Raw genomic sequence first — 13,058 nt, forward strand, 5'->3', positions numbered from 1 at the left:
ATAAAACACATTACAGGTATACCACATAATCCCACAGGTCAGGCAGTTATAGAAAGATCAAATCGTACTATAAAGGATATGCTGAACAAACAGAAAGGGACCGAAAATACCCCCAGAAATAGATTACATAATGCTTTATTAACCTTGAATTTTCTTAATGAGAAAGGAACGACAGCAGCAGAAAGACATTGGATAATGGAAAAGTCTGCTGAGCTAAATCAACCAATTTATTTCAAAGATGTGCTGACCTCTCAATGGAAGCCAGGAGATGTGCTACGTTGGGGAAGGGGTTTTGCTCTTGTTTCCACAGGAGAAGAAAAATTGTGGATACCATCAAAATTAATAAAGGTTCGATTTGAAGAGGAAAAACCTCTTGGAAAGGAGAAATGACAACTCATCCACAATAATGATATTCATACAGGTGGTAAGAAAAGCATATACAATGGGGGCAGGGTTCTGTTCTTATCTCCACAGGAAAACACTCATCTTTGAAAAATTTAAGGGACCCTGGATGTTTGGATACTGACAGATGGAAAAATACCTGCCCAATAGGAACTATCAAGAAAACTGAATAGGTTATGTAAGTAAAATATACTAAACCATATTTCTAAATTTATAGAGCTGGTTTTGAAGTTGGACTCTGGCTCAGTCCCTCTCCAATTCCAAGCCTGTTGTAAAAGAAAAACCCAGAGTTTCTGGAGTTTCTGTCTCATGTCAAGAGCCATGATAGGGGACAGAAAGAAATATGAGTTTAGAAAACATCTTTGCTTTTCTTCATATCTATCATACTTTTCATTGAATATATCTATCATGCCTTTCATTGAATATATATATATATGTCTATATGATTAGTGTTTAAGTTTTTCACAATGAACAATGAGTTTTTCCTGAAGTGACATTTGAAGTTTCCAGGAAGAAGATGGGGCCCCACAACAACAACTCCACCTGGTTGATAGGACGTCATGATACTGATAGCGCTACTACAAGACCTGTTTTGGGTACCAGCTGCACAAGACAGTTCCAACTTGGTTAGCTGAAACCGTGCACATCTTGTACAACATTCTGGCCAGACCTGCACAAAATACTCAGAGACTATTTGCAATTTTAAAAGACATTGATCTTGAAATTTAACCATCATTTTACTTTCACAGGATCCCCCAGAAAGAATGTCGCCCCCATGACAGCTGGAAGTAACTCTAGAGGACGACGTCCCCTCTCCCAGTAAAGTTTGCCCTTGGGTTTAGGGACATCATTTAGGGGTTGATTATAATTGGTATACGGTTGAGGGTTGGGGGAGGAATTTTATAAGCTCAGGGATCTTTTGGAAAAAAAAAAAGAGGGATAATGGGATGATGGGATAATAGATTGGTACTTGTTGGTACTTGTGAGTTATTGTTTTGAGACAAATATATTGGTATTGATTCTTATATATTGATACAAAGTGAAATTATATTGACTATTGTATGCATGCATGTTTCTACCTCTGTTTAAAACATTTTCTATGTATTGACATATATTGTATATATTTACCATATTGCAGTGTACATTTCTACCTCTGATTAAGATACTTATATACGTTTGTGTCTTGATATATATTTACCATACTGCAATGTATATTTGTACATTGTTCATGTTTGGAGGTCATTGTCCTCATTTGTTTCACAGTCATTTATTGTCTTAGTCTTTAAGTTAGATAGGTATTGAGAATTATATAGATCAATAGTATTCTGAGTTTGTCATGTATAATTAGACTAATCAGGTTCTTTAGATTCATAGAGATTATACTCAGTATAGATAGATAATCTTCAACCTCTTCAAAGAGCTGTAGAAAATGGCCTTTAATCTAACTCAGAGTTTTGTGGTAGTGAGACACAATTGCTCCTGGCAACACCGCTCTATTCCCTAGAGAATGTTGAGCACCAAAGACACTCCACCTGGAGCCTTTCTTTTTGGCAGAACTGGCCTTTGGGCAAAGAAATGCCCATACCTCAACCACTGACAGAGATACAGAGCGTGCATCAATGGATAAAATAGGACTGTCATATCCTGCCAAGACAGGGTAAGATACTTTTGAAAAGTTGCTTGCCTTTGAAAATGGTATGTCAGTTATGTTAGGCCTTAGCCAAAGTTGGTTGCTTCAACGCTGCAAACGTGACCTTGGGTGATTGACCAAGTAGCTAGTTGTCTCTGTGATTTGTTGCATGTTTTGGAAGATGTTTGATCGCACTTCCTAATTACTCAGGTAACATTATTTTCCTTCTCAGATCTGCAATGGGATTGAAGACTATATAAATATAGTTACTTTCCACTCATGACTTGGCCAAGCTATTTATTATATAAGACTTAAGCTAGTTAGAATAGGATATTTGTACTTATTGTATAATTTCGCAGTAGGTTTCGAACTCTCTTAAACAAAAGGGGGAGGTGTTGCGGGAGGTCCTTCCGCTCCTCCAGCCAATAGCCGCTGAGATACCAGCCCATTGGGGCGTGGTCTCTCTCCCTTTAAAAAAGTGGCCACTTCCCTCCTCCAGCTCTCTTACTTCCTGCTCCGCTTCCAGCGACTAGACTCCCTTCCTGATTGTGCAGAGGGCCGTTGTCTGGGACGGTGATCTGTAAGTTTTTTCCCCTTTAAATAAATAACCATTATATTAATCATAAATCCAAACTAGCGTGGGATTGTTTGTGACTTACGCCTTCGCCTTCAAGGATGGCCTTGAACTCGCCTGCCTCTACCTCCTAAGTACTGGGATTAAAAGCATGTACCACTACCACCTGGCTGTATTTTCTTAATTAATCATTCATAGAGGAAAGCTGAGGGCATTGTGGGTAGGACTGCCCCTGGCCTGGTGGTACTGGGTCCTATAATAAAGTAAGCCGAGCAAGCCAGTAAGCAGCACCCGTCCCATGGCCTCTGCATCAGCTCGCTGTCCTGTTTCTGCCTTGGCTCCCCTCCATGGATTGTGATTCTGGATATGGAAACTAAACAAACCCTTCAGTCCCCCTTTGCTTTGGTCATAGTAACCCTAACAAAGACAGAGGAGACCTTGGAGCTGCAGTTGCCAACTGATGTGGGTTCCGAAAACTGAACGTGGTCCTCTGAAGATCAGCAAGTGCGCTCAACCTCTGAGCTCTCTCTTTCTCCGGCTAACCAAGGTGGGCTGGTTGCCCTTCTAGGTCTGAGGCACAGGGACAATTATACTGGTCACTGTGTTGGTAACTGGATGATGTAAAAGAACCATCTGGTGCTGGTTAGACTAGAAGTGCCTTCTGAGCTCGCCAAGGATTAGAGCAGGGTCAAGTCAGCAGGAGCAAAAGGCAGTGCAGGGCAGGGACTGTGCCCGGTCAACACTTCGGATCTCGCTGTCACTCAGGAGTACGCTGGGCCAATCAGGATCTCCAAACTCACACCGTTCAATCAAAAGCGTCGTGGGGCAGCGAGAGGCGGGTTCTGTATGGTCGCCATGCTGTGGACTGAACTCCGGGCCGAGGGAGGCCCAGTGTGTACGCTTGCTGCTCCTGGGAGCTGTGAGGAAAGCGCAGGCGAACTCGGACGCTGTGACATGGTGAGCGCGGGGCTGCTGTCCCCAGACGGGAAGGAGAGGCAACTATGGTGGCTCCTTCCGTCCGCTGAGCTCGGCCGCTGCCGACCTCCAGCCGTAGCTGCTGCCGCTGTGCACCTCCGCCCCTCGGCTGCGTCTGCGCAGAGCACCGGGCGCCGCAGGGGCGGTCCGCCGTTTGTGCCGTGACGTCACTCACAAGCCTTGGATTTGGTGCTGTGTCTGGAGTTTGGTTGCTAAATTCAAGGTCCCGCGGTGCCCTGAGCTATCTTCGCATTTAGATGGAGAGTCCTCTTTGATTTAATTTTGTGGAAGTTGTAAACTGTAATCTACTCAAATCTTTTGCTTATGGATGCCCAGGTTGTCGGATAATATTTAAGAAGACCATAATCTCCTCATTGAGTGTCATTTGCTCCTTTTTTTTTTTTTTTTAAAAAAAGGATGAATTATGGATACAGTGTTCTGGCTGCATGAATCCTTGCAGGCCGGAAGAGGGCACCAAATCCCGTTACAGATGGTTTGTGAGCCACCATGTGGGTGCTGGGTATTGAACTCAGGACCTCTGTAAAAACAGTCTGTGCTCTTAACCTCGGAGCCATCTCTCCAGCCCTCATTTGCTTTTTTAAAAAAATTAACTGTAGCCGGGCAGCGGTGGTTCACGTCTTTAATCTGAGCACTCAGGGAGGCAGAGGCAGGCTGATCTCTGTGAGTTCGAGGCCAGCCTGGTTTACAAAGTGAGCTCCAGGATAGCCAGAGATACACAGAAACCCTGTCTTGAAAAACAAAAACAAACAAACAACCCCCCCCCCCCAAATTGACTATATGGTGTATTTGCTTTCGTTTTTTTTTGTATTATTTTGTAGATAGATTTATTTTCAAATATTCGTACACTATCATGACTATTAATTTTTTTGTAAAGATAGCATTGTTTATGTACTGTTTCTTCAAACTTGTGTTGAACAGTTTTTCCCTTTACATATAACCTTTAGAATAGCATTCACACAAAATGTTCTGCTGTTACACAAGATATTAGGATTCTTGTTGGGATTGCGTTAAATTTATAGTTTAATTGAGGGAATCGATATTTCTTTTTAATCTTTTGTGTGTTTTGTTGTTTTGCCTGCATGTATGTTTGTGAACCACATACATACAGTACTGTTGGAGGCTAGAAGAGGGCATTAGGGCACCCTTGACCACAGATGATTGTGAGCCCTCATGTAGGTACTGGGAATTGAACTCAGGTCCTATGGAAGAGAAACAAGTGATCTTAACCCCTGAGCTGACTGCAGCTCCCAGAAAGCAAAATCTTGATGTTGTCTTCTATTTACCAAGACCATTGCATAACTCATGATTTGTGGACTTACTTGAATTATCAATTCTCTCTCTCTCTCTCTCTCTCTCTCTCTCTCTCTCTCTCTCTCTCTCACTGTATCTCTCTATCTCTCTATCTATCTATCTATCTATCTATCTATCTATCTATCTCTCTATCTCTCTCTCTATCTCTCTCTCTATCTCTATCTATCTATCTATCTATCTATCTATCTATCTATCTATCTATCTATCTATCTCTCTATCTCTCTCTCTATCTCTCTATCTATCTATCTATCTATCTATCTATCTATCTATCTATCTATCTCTCTATCTCTCTATCTCTCTATCTCTCTATCTCTCTATCTCTCTATCTCTCTATCTCTCTATCTCTCTATCTCTCTATCTCTCTATCTCTCTATCTCTCTATCTATCTATCTCTCTATCTATCTCTCTATCTATCTATGACTAGATCTCTCTATGTAGTTCTGACTGTTCTGGAACTCACTCTGTAGACCAGGGTGGCACTAAATTAACGGGATCTTCCTGCCTCTGCCTCCTGAGTGCTGGTGTTAAAGACCTATGCCACCATGCCTGGCTTAACTCTTTGTTAAATTTATTACATGTTTTTCTTTGTGTCTCCTTTGCTCTGTGGTTCTGTATATGCACTGTGAAATTGTTAACCATTCGATTGTTCATTGCTGTTATACTGAAAAATGATGGACTTCATGTATTAAGCTTGTATTTAAAAAGTTTGCTGTATTAGTTCCTTGAGTTTTTGTTGGTCTAGAAATTTTATGTTTGGAAAGACCTGTATTTTATTTATTATATTTTTATTTTTGAGATTATAATACAATTCCAACATTCCTTTCCTTTCCTTCTTCCAAACCTTCTTCAATATACCCCTTTCTGCTCTCCTTCAAATTCATGGCCTCTTATTTCATTAATTGCCATTGCATGCATATAACATATATATTCCCAAATACGACCTGCTCAGTCCATGTACTGTTACTTGTGTGTGTGTTTTCAGGGCTGACCATTTATTGGCATGCTCTTCATGGGGAGACCACTGTTTCCATGCCCAGCTTTCCTCGGTCATCTACAGTTCTTTGAGTTAGAGGCTTCATGGGCTTTTTCCGATCCACTTTGGCATGCCCATTGGTGGTGTCTTTGTTCACCTCATGTTTCGGTGTTCGTGTTGGTGAGACTAAAGTCTCGTAAATGAGCAAAGCTTCTGATATTATTAGGAGACAGCCTCAGCCTCATAACAAACTCCCTCTGTGTGTTACAATCTTTCCACCCAAGACATTCATTCATTCATTCATTCATTCATTCATTCATTCATTCATTCTTCTGTTTTTCAAGATAGCGTTTCTCTGTGTTGCCCTGACTGTCCCGGAATTTGCTCTGTAGACCAAGCTTGTCTACAGATCTGCCTGTTTCTGCCTCCTGAGTGATGGGATTAAAGGTCTGTGCCACCACTGTCTGGCTGCTCTTACATTTGTGTGTGTGTGTGTGTGTGTGTTTTCAAGACAGGGTTTCTCTGTGGCTTTGAAGTCTGTTCTGGAATTAGCTCTTGTAGACCGCTGACCTGGAACTCACAGAGATTTGTCTGCCTCTGCCTCCTCGAGTGCTGGGATTAAAGGTATGCGCCACCACCACCCGGCTTTAACTCTTACATTTAAATAACCCACATTTCTTATCTACACTCTGCTAATGGGGCTTGGTGTCTTTTCTCAGTATGGGATGCTCATGTTGCTTCTACTCCTCTGACTCTGCTCTTCTTCATCCCAGCATCCTTAGTTTGTCCTGCCTATACTTCCAGCCTGGCTACTGGCCAGTAAGTTCTTCATTAATCAATGAGAATAATACATCTTCACAGTATACAGAAGGATTATTTCACAGCACCTGTCCTGTTCTTAGGCCAACTGTATCATCTTCACCTGGCCTTCATGCTTTTCCTATCCTTATGAGCTTGGTATGGCTCGTCTAACTGATTGGTGTAGCTCAGGGCCAATTGAGAATGGCTGCCCTCTAGACCTGCCTGGCTGGCCCATCTGGGACTGTGCCTCTTGAGGGCTCTGATAGATACTTGGCTTGAGCTGCAGCTGGGTCTGTTTCCACGGTCTCTCCCTCAGTCATGTGTGGTTCCGTGAACCTCTGGCTACGTGAGAAGTTTCCACTTTCACGCTGAGAAACATATGCATGTACAGCTTGCTGTGGGGCCTTTAGTTTACACCTAGGGGACCAACTTAGTTTACTTCATTTGCTTTATCTTGTCATTTTTGCTATCTGTGAACCATTTTTAAGGCATTGCACCCTTCCAGAAGTTCACTAGCTTAGCATTTGACTTTCTGTGCATTTTTCTTGAGGAACTCCTGTTCCACACAAATCTTGCTTTATTTACTTCAAGTGATGGGGGTAGACCCTGTTCTTTGCTTTGTCCTTCTTTCAGCTCCTCTATATGGCCTCACCACTTTACAGATCACTTTAGCTCCATCTCTGAGATCCTTCAGTGCTTTTCTTGCATCGTAAGTCTCGTTCTGCTAAGGAGTTCAGCAAAGGCACTGAAGCTTCACACTGGCCTCAAGAGCTGTTCTGAATTACTTCCTAAGTCTGTAGGGAACTCAGTCCTGCCTCGCATCGAGTAGCACTTCTCTCGCTCTCCCCTGTGTTTCCCTCTTAACTGTCTGACTCTTCTCATTGGTTCCAAACTTGTGGGTCCCAGAAAGGGTATTTTAGGTTTGATCCGACTTCCTTGTTTTTTTCCTTTTAGCTTGACAACTGTAAGAGCCAACATCTCCCTCCCATTCTCTGTCTTTTCTACTTTCTTTTCCAAATCAGGCTAATGCAGAGACTAGCAAACTCATGTCCTTTCCATGGTGTAATTCCTCCTGCACAGCATGTTCAGTCTGAGCAGCCTCAGACACACTTTTTATTGCACAAAGCAACAGTCAGGCAACCTCCCGGGCAGCTTGCTGGTAATCTCCTCTCACCAGCTGCTTTGGAGACTGCCAGTATTCCAGAGTCTGTGTGCTTATATGGCAGGCCCTACTCATCAAGCAAGCCAGCAAGGGATTCCCCACAGCCATTCCTGCAGGGCTCCATCTTACTCATGGGTCTCACTGCCTATCTCACGACACATGCAACTTCCACCACAGGAAGAAGGCACACTGCCATGTGTCACATGGGGAAGAACAGCTGTATCAGAGTCCCCTTCACCTCAGTTGCAGGCTTTGCTGCCCATTGCCAAGACCTTGAGATCACTCCTCCTGTACGTACTGTTTCTGCCATGCTCTTATTGTGTTGTATGAGACTTTCCTACAGAGATATGACACAGAGGTCTGCTCACCCCAAGATAGGGACCCAAGGACAAACAAAAGTAATAATTTCACCAGTGTCCATCTTGGTGAACCAGTGAGTCTATTGGGTATAATTAGAAGCGTATGGCTGAGGGGTTACTTGGAGGAGCGATGATGACTACAGGTCAGCAGCATCATGGAAAAGCCCATCCCAATCTAGGTAAAAGCTGTATCCTGAGCTCTCTGTGTGGCTTCCAGGCTGCTCCCAAGGACCAGGGGTCTCCTCTCTGGCAGTTGTTTACCACTTCTAAAAATTTGGGGAGTGGCTTGTTTCCCCAAAGGGGTGAAATAGACTTTACAAGTCTCCTGACTTTACGCTTCCACACAGGGAGCAACGTGGCGAATTGGAGAGAATTGTCTATACGTGGTTTTATACAAAATTTATTTTGTATTTGGGTTTTTTTGAGACAAGGTTTTCTGTGTAGCCCTGACTGCCCTGGATCTTGTTCGGTAGATCAGATTGGCCAAAAACTCACAGAAATCCACCCACCTCTGCCTCTAAGTGCTGAGATTAAAGGTGTGCGCCCCGCCCAGTCTCCTTTATCTGTCTAACCATTGTGGTAGCACCTGTGAAATAGTTTCCACTAGAGAGGCTCATTGGACTCAGTAACCACTGTTTTCTTTCTGAAAGCTAATGGGAGTTTAGAAAATCCCAGAGTAGTTAAATAACTCATTTTTTGATGTTGTTGTACCGCTGCCCGGTTGAATGGTTGATTCTTTATATTCATGTGAATTCTATAAAAATTCTAAGTTCCCTCATGCCATCAAAATTTAAATATTGTAGCCGGGCGGTGGTGGCGCACACCTTTAATCCCAGCACTCTGGAGGCAGAGGCAGTCGAATCTCTGTGAGTTTGAGGCCAGCCTGGTCTACAAGAGCTTGTTCCAGGACAGCCTCCAAAGTTATAGAGAAATCTTGTCTTCAAAAATTAAAAAAAAAAAAAAAGAAAGAAAGAAAAGAAAGAAAAGAAAACAGGGCTGGAGAGATGGCTCAGAGCTTAAGAGTACTGACTGCTCTTTCAGAGGTCCTGAGTTCAATCCCCAGCAACCACATGGTGGCTCACAACCATCTGTAATGAGATCTGGTGCCCTCTTCTGGCCTGCAAGTATACATGCAAGTAGAATACTGCATATGTAATAAATAAATAAATCTTTAAAAAAAATCCAAAAAAATTATCAATATTGTGAGGAGGAATTTCTAAGGACAAGCAGGTGGGAGGCTCTGAGATGGGAAGTAGAAATGCACTGCAGCAAGAGGACTGGGCAGAGCTGCAGCTCATCCTGGGCCCTGGGCCCACTGGGAGGAGTGCTGCTGCAGGGCTGCTCCCTTCCTCATCCCTCAGTGTTTGCATTACAACTTCCGTCTCATGGAAGAGTGCGGATCCCACAGTGTCGAGTGAACCTTTTGTCAATCAAGTATGTGCAATGTTTAGGCCTTAGTGAGCGTTGAGGACGTGGCCGTGCACTTCACCCAGGAAGAGTGGGCTTTGCTGGATCCTTCCCAGAAGAGTCTGTACAGAGATGTGATGCTGGAGACCTGCAGGAACCTCACTGCCGTAGGTGAGGCTATCATCTTACCTTCACTCTGTAAACTAGGGAGCAAGTGTCTCTTGGTGTCCATGCTCTTCTGGGATTTGGACTATTGAAAGGGAAGAATGTGGTGAATAAATCAGGCATTGTTACTATGGACACTGAAGTTAAAAACTAATTTTTTCAGTGATTTCTAATAATTTATCCTCAGTTTTCTGGGACTTCCTTTTAGGAAACAGATGGGAAGAAGAAAATGTTGAAGACTCTTATAAAATTCCTGGAAGAAATCTAAGGTAATTTGAATGAAAAGTTGAAACAAAGGTACTTGAAGAAGTTTCAGCATTCCACGAAAATTTAAGAAAACAAAAACAGCTTTGAGTTGTGTCGTTGTTAGGAAAATTATGCCCATGTGCTGGGTATGAGAGCACTGCTCAGTGTTTCTAGAGGGCTTTCTATTGGACACACTCGTCGGAACGTGCATCAGTGAATGCTACTGTTCTAGTTACAGCTCTGCGGGAGGCACAGTATAGAACCAGCAATTCATTTAGTTTCACATGATTCAGATGTTTCAGAAAGCGCACATTTTACCTGATTTTGGGAGCAGTATATGACATAAAACTAACAAGGAGTCTCTCACTAACATACTTGTTCTTTTTCAGAAGTTCTGTGTTAGAGATCTCCCATGAGAGTACAGAAAATGGTCAGAACGAAGAAACCATGATGTGGATAGCAAATCTTCATGCAGACATGGCCGTTCGTCTTGGACTAACACTATGTGAACCTGGTATCAGTGGAAAGGTTTCCATGTGTCCTTCACCCTCTAGTAGGCATGCCATATCTCCTCCTCATAAGCCACGTGATCATGAGGAATGTGGAGCCAAGCAACATAACTTGAACTCTCTCACCAGCTTTCAAAGGTGCATAGGAGCTCACACTGGGAATGGGCCTTGTGAGTGTGAGATATGTTTAAAAGCTTTTTGTTTTCCAAATTCATTAGGAATACATCCAGAGGCTTACACTGGAAAAACATCCTATCGATACAAGGAATGTGGAAAGGCCTCTGTTTACACACACAAAAGAACCCACACTTTGGCCAAGCTTTATGAATGTAACATATGTGGTAAAGCCCTTAGTTCTTCTACTTCCCTTCAAAGACATGAAATAATTCACACTGAAAGACTCTATGAATGCACATATTGTGGTAAAGCCTTTAGATATCCCAAATATCTTCGATTACATGAAAGAATTCATACTGGAGAGAAACCCTATGAGTGTAAACAGTGTGGCAAAGCCTTTAGATTTCCTGGTGCCTTGCCTCTACATGAAAAAATTCATACTGGAGAGAAACCCTATGAGTGTAAACAATGTGGCAAAGCCTTTAGATTTCCTGGTTCTTTGCCATTACATGAAAAAATTCATACTGGGGAAAAGCCTTATGAATGTAACCAGTGTGGGAAAGCCTTTAGGCGTCACTATCATCTACAGTTACATGAAAAAATTCATACTGGGGAAAAGCCTTATGAATGTAACCAGTGTGGGAAAACCTTCAGACGGCACAGTCATCTTCAGAGACACGAACGAATTCATGCTGGAGAGAAACCCTATCAATGTAAATAAAATGCCAAAGCCTTTGCATTTCACAGTTATTGTCTGTCACATGAAAGATTTCATACTGGAGAAAAATCCTGTCGGTGTAAACAGTGCTGGAAAAGCTTTAGGTTTCATGGTTCTTACGATGATATGGGATCGGTCATGTACTATGCAGACCCTATGAGGTAAACTCTAGTGAAGCCTCCAGATAGCCATCTTCAGTTTCGTAAAGAATATACTGGAGAAAGCTGTGCCACTGTGAACATTGTGCTGAAGCTGTAAGATGCTCTTCTCATTCTGGAAGGAAATCCTCTGTATGTAAATGGTATGGCCAGAAGGTCACAAATCAGTGTTCTTCAGACATGTGTTCTTCAGATATAACCTGTATGTGAGGAAAACTCTATTAATGTAAAATATGTACATATGTAAACCCTTTGTATAAAACAGATCCCTTCAATTCTTTCATGCGCATTAAAACCTCTAAGAATGTGAACAGTGTGATAAAGGCATCATCTGCCAAAGTTTCAGAGACAGTGTTGTGTGGGGCGATGTGAAAAAATATTTACTTACCTCAGATGGGAACCAAAAAATGATTCTTCTGAAGCCCAACTTGATGAGCCAGTGATTTTATAGGGGTTACTTATAGGACCATGGACAACTCTCAACCAGATACAGCGCTAAATCACCCATGCCACCTTGACTGTTGACTACCACCTTGTAAACCTCCACAATCTGAAGGCAACTGGACTGGTCAGAGCCCACTCCTCATAACCCTGCGGACGCCCTCTGTGAGTGTTTTCAGCTTTAGCTTTGGTACTTACAGACTCACTTGTTACTCCCTGAACCTGATGTGTCCTGTTTCCTCCTAGGACAGTATTCCAATTCAGAGGATACAGCTGGACAGCAAGCCATCTCTTCCAGGGACTCTTTTTTTATTATTGATTTTTATTGAGCTCTACATTTTTCTCTGCTCCCTTCCCTGCCTCTCCCCTCTACCTTCAAATCTCTCCCAAGGTCCCCATGCTCCCAATTTACTCAGGAGATCCTGTCTTTTCCTACTTCCCATGTAGATTAGATCTATGTATGTATCTCTTAGTGTCCTCATTGTTGTCTAAGTTTTCTGGGATTGTGTTTTGTAGGCTGGCTTTCTTTGCTTTATGTTTAAAAACCACCTATGAGTGAGTACATGTGGTAATTGTCTTTCTGTGTCTGGGTTACCTCACTCAAAATAATGTTTTCTAGCTCCATCCATTTTCCTGCAAAATTCAAGATGTCGTTATTTTTTTTTTCTGCTGTGTATTACTCCATTGTGTAAATGTACCACATTTTGTTTATCCATTCTTTGGTTGAGGGGCATTTAAATTGTTTCCAGGTTCTGGCTATGACAAATAATGCTGCTATGAACATAGTTGAGCACATGTCCTTGTGGCATGATTGAGCATCCTTTGTATATATACCCAAAAGTGGTATTACTGGGTCTTGAGGAAGGTTGTTTCCTAATTTTCTGAGAAATTGCCATACTGATATCCAAAGGGCCTGTGCCAATTTGCACTCCCACCAGCAATGGAGGAGTTTTTCCTTTACCCAACACTCTTTCCAGCATAAGTTGTCCTCAGTGTTTTTGATCTTGGCCATTCTTACAGGTGTAAGATGGAATCTCAGAGTTGTTTTGATTTGCATTTCTCTGATGACTAAGGATATTGAACATTTCC

The 13,058-nt window shown here is 42.5% G+C and overlaps 1 protein-coding gene across 1 annotated transcript in view; it reads left to right on the forward strand.

Annotated features, from left to right (window-relative positions):
* LOC130862578 (zinc finger protein 709-like) overlaps positions 1-12,527 on the forward strand; it is a 50,007-nt gene extending 37,480 nt beyond the window's left edge. The window contains exons 5-8 of the mRNA XM_057752260.1: positions 9,660-9,786; positions 9,989-10,049; positions 10,416-12,134; positions 12,216-12,527. Coding sequence (XP_057608243.1) covers positions 9,660-9,786; positions 9,989-10,049; positions 10,416-11,373 — 1,146 coding nt within the window. The 3' untranslated portion in view covers positions 11,374-12,134; positions 12,216-12,527. The remainder of the gene's footprint in view (positions 1-9,659; positions 9,787-9,988; positions 10,050-10,415; positions 12,135-12,215) is intronic.
* Positions 12,528-13,058: the final 531 nt, after the last annotated feature.

Source organism: Chionomys nivalis, chromosome 20, assembly GCF_950005125.1.
Source record: "Chionomys nivalis chromosome 20, mChiNiv1.1, whole genome shotgun sequence".
In the NCBI taxonomy this organism is placed as follows: domain Eukaryota; kingdom Metazoa; phylum Chordata; class Mammalia; order Rodentia; family Cricetidae; genus Chionomys; species Chionomys nivalis.